Consider the following 26,442-nt stretch of genomic DNA (forward strand, 5'->3'; position numbering starts at 1 on the left):
CTGCATATATGATGATTCTCCCGATTCGAGCGGGAACATGAGCCGAAGGTCCAAAAGGATCTTCGCTGCCGTGGTCGCAGTGTGAACCTCTACTTTATAGAAACTCCTTTTTCGGAGAGAGCTACACTGCTCGAGGCGCTCGCGGTCTGCAAAGAAACCACAACTTGTCATTATCCCAGGCAAGGGATTGGGACTGGCAGGAAGAGGCTACCAAAACGACGCAAGGAGGAAAAGAAGAGAAATGGGAAGAAGGCAAACACACTTTTGCTACCCGTGAAGGGAACAGGAACTCCCATCTCAATGAACTATTCTGTTTGACACCTGAGAGCATATCCATTTCAACGATCTGACAAGACTGCCCCTGAAACTCCCCTTCATATCCTACCTCACAAGATCCTGACGGTCGTTCCCTGTTTTGATTGCAGTGTCATACATCTTGTTTCTATTTGAAGATCAAAGGGTCCACGAGGCTGTACTATACTTCCTCTCCCTTTTTATGTGTGTCGATATATATTTCTTGTTCAAACTGCGCTGGGAACGAGCTTCATGAAACGACGGGATGGAACAGCAGGGAGGATACGAGGAATGTGACATGGTTGGCATATGGGAGTTGATATTATCTGGCCGGCGGTTGCGAGACTTTGCTGCCACAATACAATACATTGTAGCCGTATCGTTCTCTGTGCGTTTAACCTATCGTTGTCCTCGTCGTGCTTGCGGTCGCTCTCACGGGCGCACGCAACAAAAAGTGTTCACTACCCAAGACCCTCGATCTCTTGACTGGCGACTCTTTGCTCTGCTCCTTTGTCCCGATCCCGTCTGCACCTCTCGACCTATTGTCGTTATCCAAAACGAGATTCGTGGAGCGACAATCCAATTGGGCCGTGTTCGGCAAGGCTCGATCCTTCGGGGCACAGCGCGGCGTCGCGAATCCTTCGACACCACACCTCCGACGTCTGTTGATGTTTGCCACGGCCACGGCCACTGCCGCCGTGACAATGGGTCTGAAGGAACGGAGGTAGGCAGGTCAGATAGATAGGCTCCAAGGAGCCAGATGCATAGGCGTGTCAGTGGACAGACAGGGTCGAATTAGCCGGGAAGGAAGAGGCGGAGGTAGATTGAAATGGGGGGAGAGCAAAATGTAACATCATCAAAATGCAGTCCAATGTAATCTATCCAAGGCCGCCATCAGGAGGCGCAGAGGAGCATAGGAGAAGCAGTTCAGCAGCAGCAGTAGTAGAAGCATCATTCCTCCTCTGACCTCCTGTCCTGCATTTCGCCTCGCCACGCAATAGCAGGAGGAGCAGGATGACCCGACCTGACCTGACTTGACCTAGCTACAACTTTTTTTTGAGGCGAGCAGTCGGGAAAAGTGAAGGATTTAAAAATAAAAGAAAAATCCCCCAGAGAAACAAAGGTCGCAAGCGAAAGGGGAGAGGGGGGGTTTAGGGCCCGCTACAAAAGGGTCTTTTTGCTCGTTGGCATTATTAGGCAGCCCTGGCAGGCTGGCTGCCGCCACAAATCTCTGAATACGAATGAAATATGTCTGTTCGAGTAGGTATACCCTGCCTTCCTACCCTTTACAGAGAGTGAAGAGAGGTTGCAGGAGGGCCGAGCTTGCTGCCTGCGTACCGACAGCCTACAGCCTGCAGCTTGCGGCTTGCGGCTCGGAGGTGCAGGTGCAGGTTGCAGCAGCCAGCCAGCGCCTCGCCTCGCCTCGGTCTCGCATCTGCAATCTGTGCTGCACATCTGCACATGCGGCATACGGGTAGGTAGGCAGGTAGCAAACATGGACGAGAAAAATGACTCGTAGCAAACGGAAAGATGGATTACCTACCTCCTTCTGTCCCCCCTTCCATGGCGGTTTCGTTGAGTGAGCAGAGTGAGGTAGATGGCACTTTCACTCGCTCCCTACGGGTACGACGTATGTACTTCCTAGTTAGCTAGTGGAGAGGAGCGCCATCTGGGTTCTGGACTGATGACATGAGCCGCCACGCAAGGACTCGTACGTATGTAGGTGCTCATGCTCACACCTACAGAACCGGCTGTCCTTGAACCTGTACCTGATTCAATACCAGGAGTACGCTCCCAATACGCTGGCTCGGGGTCACGCCCCTCCTTGACTTTATGAAACAGGCATACCCGTATCATGATCAGCATCCATAATCCCGTGGGCTCTCCTTGCCCTATGAGCACGAGGAGTATTCGGGACAAAGTAACAAAGTAACCTGGCTTGCCTGGGTTGCTTGCTTGCTTGCTTGCTAGCCTGCTTGGGTTGTTTGGGCTTGGCTTTGCTGACTTAGTTTCGTTGCTTACATACTAGTTCAATATGGTGGCAACCAGTTAGTTCACCACCTGCAAACCCACATTGAATTCGTAATAACCCGGCCGGTGGGACTTTTAGGTCCTGGTCCTGGAAACCTCCACCTTTTCCAACCTTTCTCTTCCCAGCGCTCAACCATCAATCAATCAATCAACCCACTTCCACCTCACCTCACCTTACGCGAAAATCCCAGATCCTCCGAGCCCTTGTCAAAATAGTAGGTTACCCTATAGACGAGTCCTCTATGGATAGAGTTTGTTTTAGTTGTCTCAATTACCGAGTAACGACTCCTTTTTGCCACAGGAAGCTTTTTCGTGTGGCGCCCGTGGTGAAATGCATTCACACGGGTTACAGACAGACAGAGGTACGGCCAGGTGTGTTTGCGATTTGTATTGTCTAGGACCAAAGGATTCGGTGTCCTGGATACCTCGTACCTAGAACAATCAATCCGACAAACGATTGTCTGGGCAGGGGCTGGCTGTTGCTGGGTGGTCGGGTTCCCCTGTCCGTCAACGTCGGGGAAATCGAGAGTATCGATCAAACTACTCGTCGGTAGTCGAGCGGGTTGAATCCCATGGGCAATGGACATTGTGGCATTGTGGCATTCTGCATCGTGTATCGCCACACGAACAAGGGCACGGCGGCTCTGCGGACCGCACTGTCAAGCTCGGTCGGTCCATGGATCCCCTGATACACCGGCCTTGAGACAAAGAGACGAGCATACGGTGGGGTTGGCAGCAGTGCATGAGGGCCAAAAACAGCCTGTCAGGCTCTATCTAGACATAGGTAGACAGGAGACAGACATACCACGATATTACCCGGAGACAACCTGTCACTTGTTCCTTTGGGGGCTTTTCCCCCTCGGAGTTGCAGTGTGGTGGAGGACCTTTGTAACTAGCTGCTCACACGAGGTTTACCCATAGGACCTGCCTGCCTACCTAGAATGTTCTGAGCATGTATGTAAGTGTAGTCATAGCCTCACACACCTTGGCCCTGGGCGCAGGGTGCAGGTCTGAGGTGGGTTCTTTTGCGATCCTTCTATTTCTCCTTCTCTCTCCTTCTCATTACCCCCTTCTGCCTCGTTCTGCCTCCTGACAATGCGACCCGCCCTCTTCCTGGGATGCAATAGAGCGGGTACTTGGTAGCTTGGTATTCTCGCAGGATCAATCTCCTACGAGCACGTACCTACAGAATCAAGGAGGAGTGGGAGGAGCGAGAGAGGCGCAGACACCCACAGAAAGAGAGAGAAATACATACACGCAAGAGGAAGGAAAAGAGAGAGAGAGATAGTCAATCAAGCAAAAGTTTCCACTATTACTATTACTATTACTATTTACTACTCCTAGAAGGTACTGGCTTTCGATCCTCCAACATCATCAAAAGCAAGGTAGAGCAGAGCAGAGCAAAGCAAAGGACAGAAGGATCGAAGAACTGCCTGTTTTCGTTTGGCGCAAAATACTCGTGTTCCAAGTTCTGAGTTGCTGAGCACTGAGTGCTGAGCGCTGAGGACACGCATACGCACATACGAGGTACATAGCCTCGCAAAGCAAAAGGGAGTTTGTCGCCGCTACAAAGGGACATTGAATAAAGCGGCGAGCCGCATGGCATGTCATGTCATGTCATCATGAGGTGGGGCTCAGCTCGCTACCTCGCTACCTACTCCCAGGACGAGTAGTTCTCCGTACAGACAAGATCCTCGCAAGGTGGAAGTGATTTGAGCAGTAGGTACGAGTACGCTCGTAGAAAATGTCCTCTTCAGCTGTATGTACTATCTATGTATGTACGTATGTATGTGCAAAGGTACGTGGATAGGAACCGGAACCGGAACCGCTATGTCGGGTCAGTCAGTCCACAAGTTAAGATATCTATCCATCCATCTAGAAGTGGGATAATTCCAACTTGGTACTTGCATGTATGTAAGCAAGTTGTCTGTCCCAGGAGATTAACTATCATTTTTGTTTTGCTACCTGTCTCTTCACGAGGTACTCCGTAATTGATTCGGTTGTCGTGGAAAGTCGAAACGAAAAAGGGACCCGCGCCGCTACTATTACGGAGGACCTAGGTAGATACGAGTAACTGCTTGGGTACCCGTTGGTGTTGGTGTCGGTGTTGGGTGGCTGTGGGGGCTAAAGTTATGCGTTGGGTACCAAGCACGTTTGTATGTATGTACATATAGACAGGGTTTTTCTCCAACTTGGCTAGCCGGCTAGGTACATGTTCCAAGCAACTTGATACCACTCAATCGATTATTTTGGCTTTTTGACTTTTTGACTTTTTGGATCCCGTATTCCCTTGCAATTAACCCCCATCGGGAGGCGGAAGCTTTCATAAGCAGGATTAGGAGCTTGCGTGCGTGCGTGGGCAGAGGGGCTACAGTAGACCCGTTGGTAGAACCCGTACTCGTCTAGCCTGATGAACGATAGTCAGTCACATACTACAGTCGAGGTGAGATCCACCGTGGCTTCATGGCTTACACTACAATAATCAACACGGCACAGAACTTTCTCCTCCTCACCACCAGTGTCACCACCCCCCCTCCTCCCCTGGTGTGGTGCGGTGCTTCGTGGCTCCATAATCGCTAGTAGTAGTAATGATTATTATTTCTTGCCAACGTCTGGCAACGTGCTATCCTTAAAACCGCGGTGACGACGCTGCATCTCTTGACCGTATTTTGAAACCTCCAATACGATCGGCAATGATCCAATCCGCCGTATCCACCTTCGCCGAGCTTGACAGTGACTCGCACTCGTACGTGCACTGGTCGGAAACTAGTCATTTGTCTGAGTAGTTGTGGGCTGTGCAATCCTCGTAATAGGCAGGTACATGACACTGTCGTATCAATCCCTTCAGCCCTGTGCGGAGTTTCTCTCGAGTTTCGAGTTTCGAGTCTCGACCCCTGCACGTCTGGGCATGGATGGGCTTTTCTGGACGGCCCCCAATTGTCCAGCAGTCAAACAAAGTGGATTTCTCGGTACCCACCTTGCGAGAGAATGCACCAAAGTCTTTACCTGGGTATTCGTATCTTCATTTGACGGAGCTAGTCATCACGATCGTCCACCGCCCGTTTGTTTGCTATTGGGAGTCATTAAACCGGAGACATATTCTCATCGAGACCCTCCCTCGTGTCGCACGCCCCGGGCTACTCCAACTCGTTCTCGTCACCATCGGCTGACCATGACCATGACCATACCACGGCTTGCAACGGGTAGGAACCTCGATAGACGACAAATCATGTCACCGGCCACGGAAGACATTCCCTTTCGGGAACGCAACATCGTGCAGACATACACGGCGGCTGCACAGTGTCACAAGCTTGGGTAACCGGTGTGCTAGGTAGAAAGCAGAGAGACGTTAGTAAGAAGGGGGCGCAGTATGAGGAGCAGGAGCAGGAGTAGGAGTAGCCGCTTTGAGCCCCTGCAACGCAACCCGATGACCTTCAATGCCTTCTCTGCGCAATCATTTTCCGACGCTTGGGACGGTTGGGCGCTTGGACGCTCCAACGGACAAAAGTTGTACAACGTCCGTCCGAACTGTTTGTGGCACGACGCGGGGATTAAAAAGGTTGCTTGATGTTACATTGCTATCGCCTATCCCACGATGGGGTTGGTATCTCGTAGGGTCCCGTTGGCACTGGGTACTGGGCATCCAAAAGGACAAAACCTTCGATCAAGGCAATTTCGACCCAAGCGTGTGCGCTTCCTCTTGCCCTAGCCGCTTGGCCAACGATGCATTTGAAATGCAGGTGTAGATGCAGCAGAAATAATACCAGTACAAGTATTCTTCTTACAAGCTGAACGAGTTGCCCCCTGGCCGACCCACGAGTCCCGACCAGCTCGAAAATAATGATGATAATGATAGGCTGATCATTCTGACAAGGGCATGGGGGACGATGAAAGTGATTCGGTTGATGAGCATGGGATTATTCCATTCTTTTCTCTCCCCCCTTTTGAAATCAACTTTCTCTACTCGGTATACCTACGATTACCATTATACTCGTGGGTACCGTATCGAGTACCGAGCACGCACGGGCAATTCCGCACTCACCACTTTTCCCGACTTGTGTAGTCCGTCCCAGCCTCTACCTGGTCTGGTAACGGGGTGGTGGAGGGGACGAAGAGGAGCCTGGACCTGGACTTTGTCGGAGACGATAGCGTTTGGACACCCGTGGCGCACAAAAACTAGAAAATAACTGGGTCGCAAACTTCCACGGAAAACACATTCAACAAGGGGCCCCAGTTTCATCGTCACGGCGCCACAAATGCTGAGGAAACCAGCCCGTTTTGAGTACCGGCCTGCTCGTCTATGATTTGATCGCAACATTTTTAAACGCTTGCCCGTGCCCGTGGCCCAGGGCTCGGAGACAAATGATCCCTTTCTGGCCCCCAAAACCGGGTCTCGCTCATCAAATCTCTCCATCCCGCCTTGTGCCCACATGTCCACCACCCACTTGTCTACCTACTTTCCCCTTGTCCACCTATCAGATCAAAAGGAAGAAGAGTGTCTCGTTATGGTTAGAGCGCGAAGAGAGGGGTCGTCTCCTGCTCCCTTCTCGTACGAGTGCCGCATCCCCCAACAGGCAAAGCTTTGATCCACTCCATCATTCCAGAAAAAAACGAACGAAAGGAATTATCAATACGGCAAAGATTGAAACCAAACCGGCGATGTTAATGCCGAGGCCGAACCCGAGCCCTGCGCTGCGCTGTGACTGCACTTGGTGCTTCCATTATTAAAAATCCTCCTGCGTTGTTGCGTACCACTCTCGCCTGGCAACGTCGAAGCCGAATCGTCCGCATGTCATGTTCGAGTCCGCACAGACTTCGCGTGATGACAAGCAGGTGACTGATCGATCGGCATGGGGTCACTCATGAAGATGCGTGTATCCTAGGATGCTCACTCTCCTCGGGGATCAACGAGTCATGCCGATGATAGATATGCACAGGGACGATTCGACGACAAATCTCGCGCAAATGATTTTGAGGGAGCAGTGCCCGACGGGAAAGAGCCTGACATGAGTGAGCAAACACCAATATGAGATACTCGGTCCTGCGCTCGCCGCCACCAGGGCAAGCACAGAACCCTGGATGGTTTGGAAAATGAGATGGTGGTGTATCTCCTCCACTCCCCAAAAACAACAAAGCTTTGCTTGAGCGACCCCAAGAGGGCTGTTGCCCATGCCTTTCTTGAGTCTTTTTGGAATCATGTTGACTTGATTGGACGAGCCCAGCATAGCAAAGTGGTCATCGAGTCGCAGGGCTCTGGAGTTTTAGCGACTGCGTGGGTTTTTAGTCAGGGGAACGCCAGCTCGCCGGTGAGCACTACGTCTCCCAAGTACCGAGTGCGTGTGCCGACCGAGCAGCACCCAAACAATCCTCGTCTCCTTCTCGCCTCGTCCCTCTGTCCCATACCATGACACCGAGCATGTGGGCACACAGCGGAGCCGCGTGATGATAGCCGCCGTGGCCCGTGGATGGGGGGGTTTAGAGGCAGATGTATCGGTAGGGCAGGTTTCCAGGACCTCCACTCGCGTCACCGGCGTGTCTCGCTTGCTTATGTGAACGAGCTGGGTGGGCCCTAGCTGGACTTTTACTTGTACAGCTCCAAGAAGCACCTTTTGCAATCAAATTACTCAGAAAGGCAACGGGGCCCAAGGGAAAAGCTGTCGCCGACTCGCTGATTTGACATCGGGCTAGGGTTTCGACGACCTGCGAGTGTGCAACGCCATTTTGGATCGAGACAAGAATATATTCGTGTACCTTGCCACTCTGTTCCTGTTGACGACGGACAGATCATCGGGGAATAAAAAACTCAGACTATGGCTCTAGCTAGCCTCCGGACAGCTATTTTTTCATCATCATCATCATCATCATCATCATCATCATCATCATCCTCTTTCTTAGAGGTTCCTCCCCGGTCGACGACTATTTTTCCTACTTGTACCAAGTATATGTGTTTCAAGACGCGTTTTGACGGTCCTTGGCTGACTGTACTGCCATTCCCCGAAAGGCGGCATTTGGCGGCTCTCATCCCGCCTCCGCTCCCTTTTTTGGTGGTGTCGGGTGCGACTAGTCAATCCTACTCGCTTACCGCATGCAGGTTCTGTTTTCAGTCCCTTGTCTGTCATGTCTGTTATGGTAGACAGAAAGTCCAAGGATCGGGCGTTGAGACCAGCCGGGCGCAAGCCGGTCGTTAAAGGTCGGCGGAAAGGGCAGGTGGTGGGGTTAGAGACACAGGAGAGAGACACGCAAGGAGATGCACACGGGCAGAGAAGAGGGATTGTTTACGAGTATACGAGTATACGAGGTACAGGTAGGTATTTTCAACCAAATGGTCCCCGACGGCAGATGACACGGACGGACGCGCCAGTGGCAATTAGTGAAGGGAGTGTCAGCAAACAATGATACTTGGGGAGGCACATAGGAGGAGCCTGGACGGATCGACGGACCGGCCACCCTCCCTCCAACCCAGCTCAATGGATGAATGAATGAATGAGTGAGTGAGTGAATGGTAGGAAATATCCAGTATTCAAGGACTACATGGTTCTTGGTACTCGCTGTACCGCGCGCACGAGTATCTATCTACCTACCTATGTACCTATGTACATACCTACCTATGGACAAATTAACAGAAGGTACCCATCTATCTACGAGTAGTACCTCCTGTACTGACAGAATCTACTTCCCTCCGTACCTACAGTACATACAGTCCCTCAAAGCGCCTGAATACCTACCTACTCACAGTACCTGTCTACCTGTCTACCTACCTCTCTATCTACCTATCTACCTACCCTGCCCACAGAACCTGCCTGTATATACAGTTCCTGAATACCTACCTTCTCCCTACCCGTCCAGACAAGCAGCCACACAGGCGCAGAGACCCTGAGTACTTACAAGATTCATCGATGACCACTTTGTAGGTACTAGATACCAAGTCCTCGGTACTATATGTCCTAGGCAACTCGGTTTTTCGGGTCCCTCAATCAGGAGTCCGACTAGGTAGGTCCTTGTTTTTTTCTAAAGAAAAAAACAAAACAAAAAACTACTGAGCGCTGAGGTTGTGGATGAAGCTGAGGTCCAGAGAAAAAAAGGGAATGGGGACAAGGGACAAGATGAGGACAATGACGAGCACATTGATTTACCTGGATGGATATGGATGGATAGGGTTATAGTCGGTCATGGAGTATAGATGGATATCAATGACCTGGTGATGAGATGACTTGTCGAGCTGTCGTCCGATTGATTTCCAGTCTATGAATGATTTCCGAGAGGGAAGCTGAACTTGAGTCTGAAGCTGAGGACGAGGACGAGGACGGACTGCCTCCCTTCTCCCTTCTCTCAACCATCGCTCCTTGATATTTTAGTTCATATATACGAGGTCATGTTTATGGTGATGGTGATGGTTATGTGCCAAGTTAAAAGTATTTCTTGCCTTTCCATCCGTTCCTCTTACTCCTCCTCTTCTCCCTGGAAGCTCTAGAGCCATCTACTGTAACTTATGCTTACGCCGCGTGAATTCTCGTCATAGCTTGGCCTTGCCCGGTGACGACTCCTGCAACTTCTTGACCAAGCTATACGCCCACTCTCCAAATAGAGGCATCTGCGCACCGTAGTTTCTGGCCGTCACGCCGCTGGCCTGCCGCCGGGCGTACCTCGCCGCGATGCCCTGCATGATGATCGCTCCCCGGAACCCGCCAAAGGCGTTACCCCAGGCGAACTCGCTGGCGGCGTCGTAGCCCGAGGCTTCGGCGTACCACTGCACGACCTCGTCGCAGGTGGGCAGCCCCGGGGTGACGCCGTCCCTGAAAGCTTCGTTCCCGCTGTCGGCGTGAGCCGTGCCCAGGTTTCGCCCGACCCAACCCCACGGCGCCGCCAGGTTGACCAGATCCGACAAAGGATGGCCGATAGTGGCCATCTCCCAGTCCAAGATGCCAATGACACGCGGTTCCGTCTTGTGGAACACCAGGTTGTCGATCTTGTAGTCGCCGTGGATCAGCGTGACGCGGTCCTTGGGCTGCGTCGATTTTTGCTTGAAAAAGGCCACCATCTCGTCAAAGTGCGGGATCGCGCCCACGGGCTGCTTGGTCTCGACGTCGACCGCCTCGGCCTGCACCTTTGACAGGGTCCCAAACGTCTTCAGCTGGCGGTCGTAAAAGTTTCCGTGCCGCCCAAAGTCGGAGAGGCCGACCTTGTTGAAGTCGACCCGATGGAACTTCGCCAGCGTACGAACCGCGTCGTGCCACCTGTGTAACAAGTGCGAACGTTAGCACTTTTTTCCATTCCCTTTTGTCACCGCCGGTTTCATCCCAGCCCTTACATTTCTCTTCGCTCTTCGGGACTGAACCCAGGAAAGTGCGGCTCAGTCACCATGCGCCCGTCCAAAAACTCCATGATGTAAAAGGCCGTGCCGATGACATTGTCGTCCTGACACAGGCAGTAGACCTTCGGCACGGGCACGTCCGTTTTGCCCAGGGCGTTGATGATCTTGTACTCGCGGTCGACCTGGTGGGCGGTTCTGGAGAGCAATTGCCCCGGAGGCCGCTTGCGCATCACAAACTTGGTTCCCTTGGAGTCGGTGATCTGGTACGTGGGATTCGATTGACCAAACCCGAACTAATGGCGAAGGAACCCGTCAGTGACCCAAGAACCCAACACAAAAGTACTCAATCGCCAGGGATCAAATCCAGCAAGCGCGCGCGAGGAGGGGGACAGACATACCTGCTTCAACTCGAGGGGCGGCTTGATCTCGGGGACATTGCTGTCGATGTACCGCTCCAGAGAAGCCAGGTCAATCGGCTGCCGCACTGGGCCTGCCATAGCTGTCCGTCTAGCTAGTTGTCGAAGCAGACAGATAGACACACTAGAGTAACAGACAAACGAGGGCCAGCTTTCAAGAAGCACTCATTATCGAAAAAGAAAACAAAGCTGGACAAATGTCGGCGTGGCTTTTCGTTGCTGGCTCGCTGGGGCCGACCGTCACCAATGAGGCCGAGGCCATGATCAATTACCTCGGTTTTGTAGTTTGGGGTGCAGAGGCACAGAGGGCAGAGGGAAGCCACCGGAATTTGGTCACGGAATAATAGCCATGGCACCAATGTCGGCCTGGGCGGCTTTACGGAATTCCATTCGCGACGAAGCGAGGGCAAGGACTGTACGGTACGGAGGACTACAAGTGCCTGTACGGCGCAACATTTCCATGGAACATGTCAATTGCCACGATTGCCCCTGCCCCCCTTGAGGCGCAAGAACGCGCTCCCACGCGTCGAGGGGTTTCCGCGCTCTCCAAATGTGTGGTTTCGCGTCGAGGCGTTTGCTACCCATTACTGTCAATTTTCCCTCCTCAAACAAGATCTTTTCCCTGCAAAAGCAATGACGAGACCCTCGACTCCTCCTCCATCTACAGAAACAAAGAAGACAGACCACTTACCACCCTCACTGCCCAACTCTCCACTACCCAAACGTGTCAAGTCCGACGCTCCTCCATCCAAGATGTCTCCCACGACCAACTCCACGGCAGTGCCACAACTCTCCTCCTCGTCGCAGCCGCCCCTCTTGATCAGGAAGCTATCCGCCGACGCCTCCACGCCGACTCGCGGCTCCGCCTTCGCTGCCGGGTACGATCTGTACGCTTCGAAACCCATCACGATCCCCGCGCGAGGCAAGGCCCTAGTCTCGACGGACCTCTCCATCGCCACGCCCGAAGGCACGTACGGCCGCATCGCGCCCCGGTCGGGCCTGGCCGCGAAACACTTCATCGACACGGGCGCGGGCGTCATCGACGCAGACTACCGCGGCGAGGTCAAGGTCCTGCTGTTCAACCACGGCGAGGCCGATTTCCGGGTCAACAAGGGTGACCGCATCGCCCAGTTGGTCCTGGAGCGCATATACACGCCCGAGGTCGTCGAGGTCGACAATCTCGAGGAGAGTGTCCGAGGGGCAGGCGGGTTTGGGAGCACCGGCTGAGCTGTTCTCGTCCGTCTACTGATAACGAGCTCGGATTCGGATCGAAAGAGGAGTTTGTCGGCGTCTTCTGCGGCAAGTTTTGGCGAATGCGGTGCGGTGCGGCACAGGAAAATCCATGGCAAACACTAGAATAGGCTAAGAAACGGGAATTTATAATGTTGTGTGTGATATCTGCACCCTGTGTAAGGATAGGAGTTGTCGGGTCGCTCGAGCAGATGGAGGGATATCATACCCAAATGCCCGTGCCTCCTGGAAGAAATGCAATCAACCCCCCAAATCTTACATCCTCGCTCTTATCCGTTCCCCTGCTTCCACGTTGTCTTGGATAGACAGGCCATCCATCCACCATCTACACCTCGATTGGCTGAACCTTGTACCGTTCCTCTGGGTAGACCAAGTCCTTTGCATTCCTCACCACGCGCACCTCGGCGGCCTTGCTCTCAGCCAGGGCCCTACGCTTGCCTTCACCTTCGGTTTCGCCTTGGCCCTCGAGACCGCCGACGCTCGCGCCGGGGCTCGAGCCGAACTTGGCCATCTCCTCGTTCCGCGCGGCCATGGTCTTCTCCAGGATCATGTGCATGCTGTTCAGCACCTTCTCCGTGGCGCGAGCGAGCGGGAGGTCGACGGCCTCGACGTCGTCGTCGGGCATCCACGACGGCCGGTCCAGCAGGTTCATCTGGGCGCAGGCCTCGCGCAGCCGCGCCACCATCAGCGCCGCAAACATGTCGCCCGTGCCACTGAAGTAGCACTCGAGAACTGGCACCTCGACTTTGAACAGCCGCGCGCTGCCGTCTTGCCGCCGAGTGCTCCCCACCACGGTCAGTGCGGCTCCTCTCTCATCGCTTCCCTCGGCGGTGGGCGATGCGGAATCGCCCACCCTCACGCTGGTCACCACCACGTGCCGTGTCCCATGTATGACATGCAGCGCTCTCACCGCGTTGGCCACACCGCTCAAGCTCGAAATGGTCACGCCGCTGAGGAGTTCGGCCTCAAACTGGTTCGGGAGGATCAGGTCGGCCTCCTTGATGAGCTGCTTGTACGCAGGGACGATGTCCTGGCTGACGTAGAGTCGGCCCTGGTCGCCCATCACGGGGTCCAAGACCCAAAAGAACCCGCCTGGACGGACAGCGGCGCGGTACCGGAGGTCGCGGGCGATGGTGCCGACGGCATCAACGACTTCGGCAGAGGGTGAATAGCCCGATAGCAGTACGTCAAAGTCGGTCAAGTAGGATTGCCGCAGACCATCATACAACTCGCGAATTTCGGCCGCGGGAGTCCTCCGGCCCTTGAATTGGCGATACCCTGTGTGGTTGCCTTTGGAGTAGGAGCAAAGAGTTATGGTCAGACCAATGCTCATGTCAAAAGGAATGGGTGATGGATTATGCAGAGAGAGAAGAGGTGACCTGGCCGACTCGGGGTTGGCGATGGAGGGCAGGACGAAGGGATTGTTGTCGTCGCATAGTTCGATATCCCGTCGCAGATGTAGACCATGCCGGGAGAACAAGGGGACGGAAAAGAACAGTAACTCACTGAAATGCACAGTATTGATGGCTCCAACGTCGCAACCGAGCGCCTGCATCACGAAGGTGGCCATCGTATTGCCGACATAGCTGAACAAGACAGACAATCCGCCAGATACCGTCAGCCACTGACTTTGATCTCGATCTTGACTTTGCATAGAGGCCACACAAGATTCCGACGGAGCAGCAGCAGCATCATAGTTACCATCCCATAGCAATCTCATCGCTTTGGTCCCCGTGGCTGAGGCGCACGTGCGCAGTGACAAAGATGGAAGAAACAGGAAACAAGTCTTCGCACCGAGACAGAAACTCACCCGTAGACGACCTTGCACGGTTTCATCCTTGTCAGCCCATCGATCTATCCGACTGACCCGGTTTCCTGGAACCCTAGCCAGCCGACCAGCCAGACTCATATCGTCTCGTAACGGGACTTGAAAGCGCAGAACAGGGGGGGAAGGGAACCAGGATTGAGCCCGCCAGATAAACGCGAAGCATGGGAACAGAGGAACAAAGAGTCAACGTACATGGCTCGCTATGGCCAGAACTTTTGTTTCTGGTATCGACATTTCACAGGACGTCATCGCATCTTCCTCGAGGTTGCGGCACGATAAGGGAGTGGATGGGTGAGGGAGAGTCCTCTGCAAATCTCAGGAAAGGATCTCTGAGGGTAGAGTGAACGAGTGGTATGGCGTTAGAGAAAGGAAACCCGTTTGTCCTTGCGTCTGTCGCCTCTAATAATCTATCGTGAGAGCAGAAATAGTCAAGAGTGCACAAGAGTGACTGCGAAACATTGGGTCAGTGGCTATCCTCGGATATGTGCATGTAATAATATCAATTCAAAACATTTTTTTTTGGCTGAGGAAAAAGTATGACATCAAGCCCCCCTCCTCCGTTTCTTCATCCCACCAGAGCCTCGCCGCCCAACGCCGCCGATAAGGGTTTACGAGCGTTACAAATTATACCAAGTACATTGAAGGGATCTTACAAACTCCTCAATTCCTTTAAACGTGAACATGCTCATATGTGTCATCTGTAAATGAAGCTAAGCACATTTAACTACAGTTCTCAGTAACAAACTTGTCCCGGCACCTTGAATTCAGCCCCTCCTAAGTGATCCTCAAGGGGTGTCTAATTGATCCCCATAGAATATAATCAGAACTACAACGAAGCATTCGGCTGGACGGTGATGGATTTGGATCTGGAACGAAGATGCCACCTCTAACCTCAAGGGTCGACACGACCCTTATCCATGGGATTGTGATATGGGAAAATGAGTTCTGCATCGAACGGACTGGGTGCGGCAGTGGCTGACGGCCATCCCATCATACATCCTGCCCGTGAACAGGCCCTGAAACACAAGCCGGATTGTCCTTGATAATCTGCGCAAAAATCCGTAACAGCCCCTACTACCATTGACCGCATCACATTGTCGTAAATCTGTGACTCCATACAAGCATTTGCCGTGGTCGTCCTAAGCATTCCTCGTTCACTCATCATCACCAATCTGTAAAACACCTGAGTCAGTGCCTGGATGATTGCGCATGGCGTCTTGCTGGAAAAGCATACCTTGGGGGCTAGATAGAACCGCAGATAGCTGCTTCCCGACAGGTTGTATTCCACCAAAAGAGGCACTTCCTGGGAGAGGCAGAGTTTGACCTTTGTAGAAAGACTGCTTGCTTTGCAGAAATTGACGAGGTATTTGAGTGAAAAGGTCAGAGAGACGGGTTCGCTAAGGGCGATCTTTACTTCTTGATCTGGTTTGTCCACGGATGAGTTCTGTCGAATGGTGACGCTGCCGCTGCCAATGTCACCTTGACACGAAAAACGGACGCCGTCCTTGCTTGCTTCGATCGACACTGTATAAAATCAGCATGAGTTATTTTTCTTCCGGTCGTGTCCAAATCTTGTCGCCATGCAGCGTACCTGACTCCGACATGGCGATCAAATCGCGGCAAATGCGCTGGAATTCGGCACTCGGCATCTCGATCGTAGCTGAATATTCAGTGTCGGGGATTCCCAGATGCTCTTGGTCAATGTCCATCAACTTGATATCGTATTCGCTAATACGATCCGTGTCGCTACTCTCAAAGACGAGATTCACCACGTCGGGAGAGTCTTCGGCCTTGATGGTGAGGATGTCTTCGTTCTGGGCGGCACGGATGACTTTGGTCAGGGAGTTGAGGTTGATGCCGAGGGCTATGTTGCGGTCGCATCGGTAGGGAGAGAACATCTCTGCTTTGAGCATCATGGAGACGAGGGCGACGTGCGAGTTGTCCATGGCCTGCAGCGCGATGCCGGAGTCATTGCAGTCGAAGTTACAGTCTTGGACAAGGTCTTTGATGGCATCCACGACCTGCGAAGTGATTAGAAGCCAGTTTAGAGCCACGGGATGGTGACAGTACCTTCTTCAGCATCGCTGCCTGTTCGAGACGTGCTTCCAACACTTCAGGGATGTTAGCCAGCGTCCCGCCTGTACGGGATTCCTAGTGCTCACTGTTTGCGATTGTTGTGTGCCTTGACTTTGTGTGAGAGATAGATCGGTGAAGACGAATTGATTTTGGCAGACTGTACTTGATCGTTGAGCAATGGGATGGGACTACAAAGCCGCAATGGACAAGCACACAGGTCACGAATTTCGATATTGCACGACACGGGTCGCGAAGCGCGTTCGAGGCTAAACCGCTTTCGAACCACTTACGCCCTGGTCTTGGCTTATAACCACGTGCTGAGACTTCCGCCCTGCCGAGCCTCCTTTTATGAGGCGATCTGTCCATCCGCCGGGATTGCCCTACTGCTTACTCACTACTGCGTCATCGTGGCTGCTGGAAATTCCCCCAAGGCGAGAGGCATTTTGCTGCTTTCCCATGCTACTGGATGTTCTCGCTTCGAGAGAGCAAAAGTCCAGTGCTGCTTTGATGTTTGCCCGAGTTCCAACCCTTTCAAGACAACCTTCAGATGCACAACCCGGTTCTTTCCCTCTCCTTGGTCGCTGAGCAGCGGGTATGGCCCCTGTTAGGGATGTGCACTAAGGACATTCGAATTCTCGCAGACAGACTACTGGCTCTTGATCTCACCCAATCTTCCATGCATGCGCAATCAAGTACATTCTCAACCTGGCGCATCACGTGAGGCGCAGCGCCCTGCTTATGACGAATGACGAACACTGGCGGGTACCTACGAGTAGGCAGCAAGTCCGCCCCCGTGTCCGGCTCAGCCTCGTGGCCCTACGAGTACTTGGATATACTAGTATCCGCACCACCGTATTCGCCACACAGCACTGGCCTATCCGAATGTTCCCCTGACATCGCAACAAAGGGAACGAGTACGAGTACCCAAATTCTCCTGCAGCAATAGCCAACCCATTCGTAATGTCCGTCCCTCAGGGTATGTGCACCATGGCACCCTGGCGTTCCTTTCTTACCACTCTACATGTCCAGCTGTCTATCCTGGTGGGGGTTTGTGTCTGTTACCGCCACCGTTACACTCGACGTGCAGACCTTTCTCAGCCGTCTTTCCCGAGTGAACCGCATGTGACCGTCGACGCCCACATGTTATGGGCTTCCCTGGTGAAGCACAGTGGAGCCTGGCAGTGGCGACGTGGAACCGATTACCGGGTCCTCACTAGTACAACGTGGCAGCAAGGGCAATCTCAGGCTCGTGGACCGCAGCCGACGGAGAAAAGTCTGTCGTTCTCTGTGGAGTGCATGGCACCACGATGCAATGGAACATAGGATCCAAGGCCAGGGACCCAAAAAAAAAGAGTGAATATGCTCAGAGTCTCCTGGTTGACAGGGCCAGGACTCACTAGGAAAGGGAGGTCGTGGGGCCCTCCAGATCGCCTTTCCCAGACTGCAAAGGAGATCTAGTCGAAAGGAAGGGAACATTTATCCGTTCAATGCAACGATCTGATATGCTGTTGGTTGTGACCTGGCTGGTTACAGAAAATAGATACCGCAGAATATGTAACATGGAAATAAACCGAGAATGATAAGCCCCAGGGCGTTGGTTGCCAGCAACCTTGCTCCCGTCCCCCTTGCACGCGTCATTGCGTGAGAAAAGCTTCGAACCCGACTGAAATGTCAGTCTACCAACCGGCCAAAATCATCAAGGTAACTATGCACCAAGTTAGTCGAAGACTGTCGTGGAAATGGGATCGCAAGGTATCCAGTACCTCTGTAGGTAAGCAGATAAGCGAAAGCCGGGTATCTGCGAGGCTCGCCGCAAGTGGCGTATAGCCCTGTGGAAATATTGCTCGTTCTGGTGGGAATATGAGACGTTTCCAAGACTCATGTTGGCTTCAGCCGCCTGTATATGGTGAAGTCATGGTTAGCTTTGTGCCGTTCAGGTTCAAGTTGAGATGTGGAGGGCAAGTGGATATATGGACCAAGGAGGAAATCGTCCTGACCTCTGAGAGTAGTTCTCCGGTGGGTTCCCCATCTCTTTCGGCCACGTTTACAGCCCTAGAGAAATAGTCGACCGCCGGAATCAGCATCCCGCGTGCTTCCACATAATCGGCCGTGTGTGCTCTGGCGTCGGCTTCGGCAGTTGCTCGTTCTGCATCCCTAGACTCCTCGGCCGTCGAATACGACAGTCTCTCGCTTAGACTCTGAGGTCGACCGCTGCTGCCACTGGAGGAGCTGCCTTCGGTGCGGTGGATTCGTGCGAGGACGCTTTGAGATCGAGCTAGCCACGCCTGACCCAGCCCTGAAATTATGTAAGTAGGTGTATTGGAGAAGGGAAGGATTGGTAAGCTGTGTGACTTTGACTAACCCCTGAGCGCAGAGAGATCTTCGGTGTTTCTCTGGAGTAGCAACAACCACTGGTTCATGCACCACTCCGCGATATCGGTGACACCAACACCTTCCGCATCATGATAAGCCAGACTTTGTAACGTCGCGATGACGAATGTACGGTCGGTATTTCTGTTAGGCATCTGCACGAACCCCGTCGCGTCCAGCGTGGCGATGGCCGTACGCGCAATGTGTAGACGTTGTTCCCATGATTCTGGAGCAGAAGGATTTGTGTCAGCGATGCGCCTGACTTCCCGGATGGCCCCTTCGATTTGCGCTTCCTCGATCAGGTTGAGACCATCCAGCCTGGGCCCTTGGTGTGACATGCTCCGATATTTGAAAGGGACAATGGGTGAGAGATGATCAAGTTGGTTAGACAAGGTCTATACTGCCCGTTTCGAAGATGCAGCGACGAGTAGGTACAACAAATACTGCCACACTCGACATATCAAATCCTTCCAAACGAAAGTATGAGAAGGAGATTTCCCAAGAGTCCTGGATTGTGAGATATTGAAATAGACTTCAGCCACAGCACCTCGTGGCTACTATATACCTAGAGGGCAGCTGCGATGAGAAGTGGTCGTCTTGATTGATTCGCAGGCGACAGGGTCAAATGGAGACAGAAAGTGCGTGACAGGCAGACGAATCACAAGAGTCCTTGCCAATCCTTAGACAATACTTACATGTGCAGAGAGGGCTCGTTGATGAGTTTCGAGCCACCGTCAGGCTGTAATAACACTTCTATAGGACCACGAGATCAAACCTTGCAAGTTGGCGCGTGGCAAATGCGCTCTTCCAACCAAGGCCCCAGGGGCAACGTCCGGCTGCTGGAGATATATGGCCAAAGACCTAGAGCTGACGAGGGTGTGGGAACGAGACGGCCCATTAGGACGATCGTCAAAGAGATCCAGAAAGAGATAAGTGTCCCCTCTGGAAGGGAAAAAGAGGCTTGGAATTACCTGCAGCCACGATACGACATTCTCTAAAAGACTTTGCCTAACATCTGTGGCAAAGAAGATGGCGTTTGGGACTTGGGCCTAGCGATCAAAGCATGGGAAAAGGGTGGTCGATTACAGTATCACCTCAAAATGCCCTACTGCTCCTTTGAGATCTCTGAGCGGCGCAACAGGGGATAGCATGGCTCTCGGGGCTGTCGAGAGGTCCCCGTAGTATCGCCGCTACCCTTGAAGACGTCGTTTCAACTGCCACGGGTCGCAGGTCGGGACCGAGCAAAGAGGAAACATAGCACAGGAATGGAAAGGGCTCGGTGGGGGCCGGCTGACTGGATTCGAAAAAGGCACCAGGGGTACTGCGAGGGCGTGGATGCAGATCGATCGAAGAGGTCCGAGACGAATAACGCCAGTATGAGGCCTTTTGTCCCTTTCTTCTCGCCCGATATGATCGGCATTTGCGTGCGATGGGAATCTGAACGACGTTGGAAGAACTCAGATCTGACTAAAGGAGGTGGGAGGTAAGGGAGTATTTCGGTGGAAATAGGAAATGCTGATGCGCCAAGGCATTTGCGGAAGCGAGGGGAAGGGAATCACAATGAGCCAATATCGCAAATCTCCATGATGCTTTACCAAGTACGAGGTGCACAGTTAATAATATTACGTCGCCCTCGACCCGCCTAGTGTACCGCGCGAGAAAAAATTCCCCGAAATCCGAGAATTTCAAACAGCGAGGAACGTCGAGAGCTGGAAAAGGAGGAGAAAGGAACAAAAAACAACGCAGCGCAGCGACGGCGTCGATGAGGGCTACACTTTTCGTACAAGCACAGAGAATAACTCCATCAGAGGCCATGCCTAACTCTTGAGGACAAGATCGGGAAATAACGCAACAGGAGCCCTGACTGGGCCACCTCGATTTGGTCTGTAGGGCTTTAACTGGACTGGCGTCGGTGCCGGGTCGACCTTACATCCCGCTGCCTGTGGCTCAGACTCTGCTGTCGACCCAACCAGAAGCCAACCAGCCCACGGGGTCGGGCTCGTGGTCACTCTCTCACGCAAGGCACGGCCTATGACAAGGGCCAGTGAACCAGTCAGAGAAGGGCTCCCTCGTGCCCTCATCAGCCACACTTCCGGCCTCTTCAGCGATCCGAGTTCGCTCTCCCACCGAACCCAGCGGTTGTATTCCCTTCCGAGGGATTCTAGCGAGAGCTCTGCAGCAATTACTAAACACCCTGCAGTGATCAACGCAGGGCAATAACGGAGGATTATGTAGCACTTTGTTCCGAGTCCGATATGGTCAAGACTGCCCACAGTTTTTATATCATCAACCACCACCCGTCTCGAAACCCTCATGTGTCCAGTGCCATCACAAATTGGCAACCACCATTTCACAAAAGAGATTATGTGTAAACCTTCTGGTCTCGCCATCTTGGTCTTTGTTTCTGTTTCGACCGTCTCCATTACCCACCCACCGCAGTCCCAGCTATCCGCTGAGCAAGCCACCCCTGAGGCCACCTCCGAGGCCACCTTCTCGCACCGCCCTCTCCCATTCGGCGCAAACCAGCTTGGAAACTTCGTGCAAATGCCCGAAACGCACAATATGTCCAACCGAAATATGACCTTCCTGCCTCGGTAAATGACCTGACCCTTTTTTTGGTTGTTCGAAAACGCCCGATATTTCTCCCGCGAAAGAAAAGCCAGCCACACCTGGCGTATGGCCGAGAACCATCCCCTGAACTCCCTGCATGTGCTTCATGAAATTATTGTCGTCAATATTGAAACAAGGTAAGTCTCGATTCGAAATCACACAGGCCCCGGACTAGGGGAAGCCGACGTGCAGCGGACGAGACCGCGAGGGGTGGGTTATATCGAAGTGATGCGCGTATCAGATCTGGCCGGAGGGCGATGTTTGATTACCATCTGCAGTTCCCGCAGCATGTTGGTTGTATTTTCGGCGTGCTCCTGAAAGGTCGCCCGCTTCCTCCGGTCCTCTTGAAGTTTGTTGAGCTTCTCTTCGCGGCTCATTGGCGCCCAAGACATCCTCTTGCGTGGCAAGGCCACCGCTTCGAACACCTCTTCATCCAATCCTACACCACCATCAGATGAGCTCCGTTCGTCGCCACTCAGCAGCTTTAGTGCTTCTGCAGGTCCTCCATCCACCACCGTCAGTCCACCCAGACTGCTCGGAGAGGGCGACGCTGGTGATCTCATGCCGCTGGATGATATGGAGAAACGATTGTCACGTTCGGTCCCAACGTTGAGGAACATGGTGTTTCGCCCCTTTTCCCACTCGACTAGGGCGTTTCGAATCTCAGCCCCTAGCTGATCGTAATGTCCAGTGATGGCCATGCTGAGGGCGGAGTCATCTTTCGACTTGAGAGAGTTTATCTCTTCCCTAAGTAGGTGGACTTTGGCGTTCAGGGATCGTATAGCGTTGGCCACCGCTTCAAATCGGCGTAATTGAGCCTTGGTGTGTCGTTTTTGCGGCGTAGTGGCGTCTATGGTCCGTTCAGCTGCTGTTTCGGCGTCTTCCGACACCGTGTCCTGGCCGTCTTCGCCATACTCTTCATGCACTATAGCAGTGTGGAGTTGCTGACCTGCTTGGGAAAGTACATCCTCTAACCCTTGCAGCACATGGCATATCAGTCGCCACTGACGGACGTTGTACCAGACTGAGCCAGAGTGAAGGGCCAACAGATCACAAAGGAAAACTTTTCTCGCGATGAGATGAAGTCGGAAAAGGAAGCGAAGTTCTTTCAGAGAGTCCCGGGTGTCGAGAGGAGAGTTGTTGGCAACCGCCACGGCGTCGCTATAATCCTGCATCGAGACCTCGTATACGTCATGATATCTTTTCAGGTCGAGGTCCCTCACAAATGGTTGAATGACATTATGAGCTTCAACACATCGTATGATGTTGGCCGTCAGGGTAACTCCAAGGGTGGCTCGTAGATCACGACAACGACTCAATGAGTTCTTGTCTTCCAGTCGACTGATTGGCGGTAGTGGTTGGCTTCTAACGTGTGTCAGCGAAGGCGAAGTAATATGCTATTGCCACAACCCCGGCACTCACATCTCATATCCACGGGAGACAATCTCGACCTCCTGGATAAAACGAAGCGCCTCAACTGCGCTGCTATCATAGTTATGCGAATTCGTCACCAGATTCCCCAACGTCAACCCTGCACATTGCCGGAGAAATTCGAGATATTGACGCCTTCCGAAGTACAAAAGAACCAGACAAACCCCCAATAGGGACAACGAGTACACGCATATTTCTGACCAAGTTGAATGATGTGACTGAGATGTTGGATATCCCCGCTGGAGTAGATGAAGCGACCATGCGACTGAAAAGGAAATTCCGGCTGTTATACAAGCACCTCTGAGTGAGAGAGAATGTGGTGCGAAGGGTTGTTCATTTTGAAGAGGTTGTCGTCTCGGCTTCGGTTCGTCCGCGAGGAGTTGGGAGGCGACAATCACGTAGCGAAACCGCTCGAGGAACTGTTCGTTTGCAACATCGGTCACGTAGGCAGCGGTTTGGCGAATCGTTCGTAACTGCTCGCGCAGCTTTGGCAAGCCGCGAGGGGCATAGGTTCGTTGGGCGCATGAGACAGGGGAGGATGGCTCGGTGGCTTCGAAGGGGATGGCGTCTCCTTCTAGATATTCTGCAATCGGCGAGTCATTATAGATTAGAGCTTCCATGACATTGTCGGCGGATGTGGGCGTTAGAGAGGAGTAAGAACAAGGAGGGAGCTTGGTGGAGGTGTCGCTATGAGGACATGAGGCGAGAGACTGCAGAAGCGCGTTATGACGGGGACGATGGTGGCAACCGTGATGGAAAAGTGCCTGACGCAGGCAAACACACAGTAGTACCGAGTAGAGAGGCCTCAGGAGAGGAGCACAAGCCACGGTACCAGATGGGATGGCGGAATTGCGGATGACAGGCCCAAGCTTCTGCTGTCAGCGCGATACTTTCCCGGGGCGGCTGGAACGGTTCTCTTGGGCACCTAACCAGGCGTTCCGGCTTGCCGACAACGAGCAGTTGGGCCCGGCAGGAGACAGGCTCAACGGCGCAAACGCTTAAGCGCCCAAGGTTACCAGGTGCTGGGGTGCAAATCACAGGGCCTGTCCCCGTCGATCTTACCAACGTGGCTTGAAGCGAGATTAGCCCAATCACAACATCAATCTTCGGCAGATCCTTGACTCCCTTTCTCGAATATCTCCAGAATTCCAGCTTCTCCCTAGCGCGTAGTCACCCAGAAATCACAGCGAAGACCAATAATGACGGAGCGTGCAATTGAACAATGGTAGGACAGTGCAGCCCGCGATGCATCAGGTTTCGCACATGTTGAATGGTGAAAGATGTGGCTTTGTTTGTTGGGAGATGGAAGAGGAGACTTTGTCACTCACAATGCAATGTCATCTTCAAATTGTGACTTTGAATTCACTGTTTGTTGAGTTCGTGAAGGTCGTGTTAAAATGCATCGTTTGGCAGACAAAGGTTCTGCTGCACTCATCCTGTTCATGCATGCTTTCACCGGGAACTCCCAGAAACCAGCATCAAGGCTCCCACTGCTGATCTCTCTCTGTTCATATTTTGCTCGAATCGTTAATACTGAGAGTCAGTCGTGTCTTTCAGAATCTCACTCCTTTGAGCATGGCGTCACCAGGACCTCCCAGCGAACCTCCTCCGGAACCTGAGGCTGATGCACATGGTTTGCAGCCTGAGCTGTCCTTCCCAGATCTGAGCAGCGTGCCGGGCAATGAACTACGCAAGCTTACCGATACTACGATCGTCTCTGTCGAACGGAATGGCGAGATCTACGCGCCCATCTTCCGCCAGATGCAGATCCGCGCGGATAGGTACCAGCAATTCCACAGTGGAGTCATCCGTGTTATTCGGAACAGACATCACAAGCTCATTCAGCGAGGCTCTGATTCCAGTCTGAAGAACGTCACTGAACTCCTAATCCGAGCCTTCGCGTACATCATTTGGAAACCCGGATCGGAATGGGCCCTCGCAGATACTGATCTTGAGGAGGGGGAAGCCAAGTTGATCTACATCAAGGGCAAGAATAACATTCTAGACGAGAGGTATGAGACATGGCCCGTGCTGAGGTGGACGATGACTGCGCGATGAGACCCCGTACCCGTCGCTGACAGGAAGTTTGATAGGTTCTTTCCGATAATCGATCCTCTGTGGCGTCAAATGCGCAATCTGATGTTCACTCGCCGCCGACAAGGCCCAACACAACGGGGCAGGTTTTCCAGGCGCGCCGAGACTGATGGTGAAGATTTATACCCGGCCGATGCGGACACTCATTCTTCTTCTTCTTCGCCAATCACTGCTTATGAGCGCGCCCGTGCCCGAGCTACTGCGAAATTAGACAAATTGGCCGCGCACGTCGCCCGAATGGCTCCTCCTCCCGCGCAGTGGATGGATTCTGATCATACAGAGGAGGCCATCATGGACCTTATTGTGCGTCTGGTCGAGATCCGCGCCAACAGTGACCCCCACACGTTTGAGGAATTATGGCAAACTCATGTCATGCGAGTCGAGGAGCTGGATGACGGTCAAGGCACGCATCAGGCGAAGCCGGAGAAAGAGAGCAATACTGCCAGCCTTGCCAAAACAAACAAGCCGAATCCTGGCCTCGCTCATTACCATGATGGTGACCATCGTCAGCACCGCACATCACAATCGAACGAGCCTTTCATGACGCACGGAGCCCCAAGCTTACCTCGATCCCTGGTCTCTCAAGCACTCATCCCGCCATCGCTCCCGTCGGTTATATCTGTCTACATTAGCGTCTGTCGCCTGCCTACACGAAGCAACTTCAATACCATCTCGCACACGGCCGCGGCGTCCCTTGCACCAGCGTACCAGTGGCCCTCTGCACCCGTCCAAGAGCACAACCTTGCACCATTCTTCCTCGGAGCATGCTACCGCGTCGACGTTTCCCCATCAGCTGTTCTGGGTTAGGTACTCAGTTACGGATGGAATGACATTTGCCGATTCGTGTCGACCGGGCGCTTTGAGAACCAGGCTGTCCGGCATCCCACTAACCTTGCTACGCGTCCCACCCTAGCAGAGAAGCACAGTGCTGGCGGTGTTGCTCGTGCCGAGATCTCAACCCAGTCCCATCTCGGTGGTGCTTGCGACCACACTGTCTCCGACCGCGAGATGTTGGACGCGACGAGCCACCTCCCAGCACCGCAGGTATCCCTTCCCAAGCCAATACGCGCCGAGTCCTCTGCTCTAGCAACTCTAGCACCACGGACCAACGTCGACGACTTCACCGAGGAGGAGTGGCGGTTCATTGCTCTCGGCTGGCGCGACTTTCAGAACGACCTACGCCACGCAGCTCGGATGGGCACTCGGGTCTGGAGGATGAAAGTGGGCATCATCACCGCAAGCTCCGCCTGAGATTCTTGAGCCCTTTGTGCGTGTGTGCGTCTGTTTGCCCCACAGAAGAGGACCTAAGGTTTTTCTTCTCGAAACTCGGTGGGACAGGCCACCGGATGACTATGATGAAGATGTGTGTTGCTATGTAACACGCGGACTGAAAAAAAAAGGCAAGGTGAACGCGGTAGATGAATGGAACGCAATGGACTCGGTCGGTCGATCGTTAGAGTCGTGCCTCGACTCTAGAACCCACGCAGCCTGTCTCCGATCATCCCATACTCAGACGGAAAGAGATAGACCTAGCTGTCTAGAGACACCTTCCCGGATTTCATGGGAAAAGGCACAAAACAAAAAGGAAAATTCATTTGACTCTCCCTGACTGACTCTTTCTCGGGTAGTGAATCGAGAGTACATCTGGACATCTGTATCATTCGTTCGACTTGTTCGATCCTCTTTCCACTCGAAAGGGGTTTGTCCATTACAGAAAACAAAAAAGGTCT

General features: G+C 53.1%; 7 protein-coding genes across 7 annotated transcripts; 2 read left to right on the plus strand and 5 right to left on the minus strand.

Moving 5' to 3' along the window:
• Nucleotides 1–9,838: 9,838 nt before the first annotated feature.
• On the minus strand, nt 9,839–11,133 carry Z517_09099 (uncharacterized protein; the record flags this gene model as incomplete). The annotated part of the gene is made up of 3 exons (XM_013425009.1): nt 9,839–10,559; nt 10,634–10,929; nt 11,035–11,133. 3 exons carry the CDS (start codon nt 11,131–11,133, stop codon nt 9,839–9,841), a joined length of 1,116 nt encoding a protein of 371 aa, XP_013280463.1.
• Nucleotides 11,134–11,685: 552 nt separating this feature from the next.
• Z517_09100 (deoxyuridine 5'-triphosphate nucleotidohydrolase) lies at nt 11,686–12,279 on the plus strand (the record flags this gene model as incomplete). Its single annotated transcript, XM_013425010.1, has 1 exon — nt 11,686–12,279. One exon carries the CDS (start codon nt 11,686–11,688, stop codon nt 12,277–12,279), a length of 594 nt encoding a protein of 197 aa, XP_013280464.1.
• Nucleotides 12,280–12,628: 349 nt separating this feature from the next.
• Z517_09101 (pyridoxal kinase) lies at nt 12,629–13,873 on the minus strand (the record flags this gene model as incomplete). Its single annotated transcript, XM_013425011.1, has 1 exon — nt 12,629–13,873. One exon carries the CDS (start codon nt 13,871–13,873, stop codon nt 12,629–12,631), a length of 1,245 nt encoding a protein of 414 aa, XP_013280465.1.
• A 1,412-nt stretch (nt 13,874–15,285) lies between these two features.
• Z517_09102 (proliferating cell nuclear antigen (pcna)) lies at nt 15,286–16,213 on the minus strand (the record flags this gene model as incomplete). Its single annotated transcript, XM_013425012.1, has 4 exons — nt 15,286–15,303; nt 15,366–15,655; nt 15,723–16,152; nt 16,202–16,213. The coding sequence occupies 4 exons, from the start codon at nt 16,211–16,213 to the stop codon at nt 15,286–15,288; spliced, it is 750 nt and encodes a 249-aa protein (XP_013280466.1).
• A 1,883-nt stretch (nt 16,214–18,096) lies between these two features.
• Nucleotides 18,097–18,915, minus strand: Z517_09103 (uncharacterized protein; the record flags this gene model as incomplete). Its single annotated transcript, XM_013425013.1, has 2 exons — nt 18,097–18,503; nt 18,570–18,915. The coding sequence occupies 2 exons, from the start codon at nt 18,913–18,915 to the stop codon at nt 18,097–18,099; spliced, it is 753 nt and encodes a 250-aa protein (XP_013280467.1).
• A 2,487-nt stretch (nt 18,916–21,402) lies between these two features.
• On the minus strand, nt 21,403–23,238 carry Z517_09104 (uncharacterized protein; the record flags this gene model as incomplete). Its single annotated transcript, XM_013425014.1, has 2 exons — nt 21,403–22,552; nt 22,610–23,238. The coding sequence occupies 2 exons, from the start codon at nt 23,236–23,238 to the stop codon at nt 21,403–21,405; spliced, it is 1,779 nt and encodes a 592-aa protein (XP_013280468.1).
• A 955-nt stretch (nt 23,239–24,193) lies between these two features.
• Z517_09105 (uncharacterized protein) lies at nt 24,194–25,963 on the plus strand (the record flags this gene model as incomplete). Its single annotated transcript, XM_013425015.1, has 3 exons — nt 24,194–24,630; nt 24,712–25,514; nt 25,626–25,963. 3 exons carry the CDS (start codon nt 24,194–24,196, stop codon nt 25,961–25,963), a joined length of 1,578 nt encoding a protein of 525 aa, XP_013280469.1.
• Between the last annotated feature and the right edge of the window lie 479 nt (nt 25,964–26,442).

This window comes from Fonsecaea pedrosoi (assembly GCF_000835455.1).
Source record: "Fonsecaea pedrosoi CBS 271.37 unplaced genomic scaffold supercont1.6, whole genome shotgun sequence".
Lineage (NCBI taxonomy): Eukaryota > Fungi > Ascomycota > Eurotiomycetes > Chaetothyriales > Herpotrichiellaceae > Fonsecaea > Fonsecaea pedrosoi.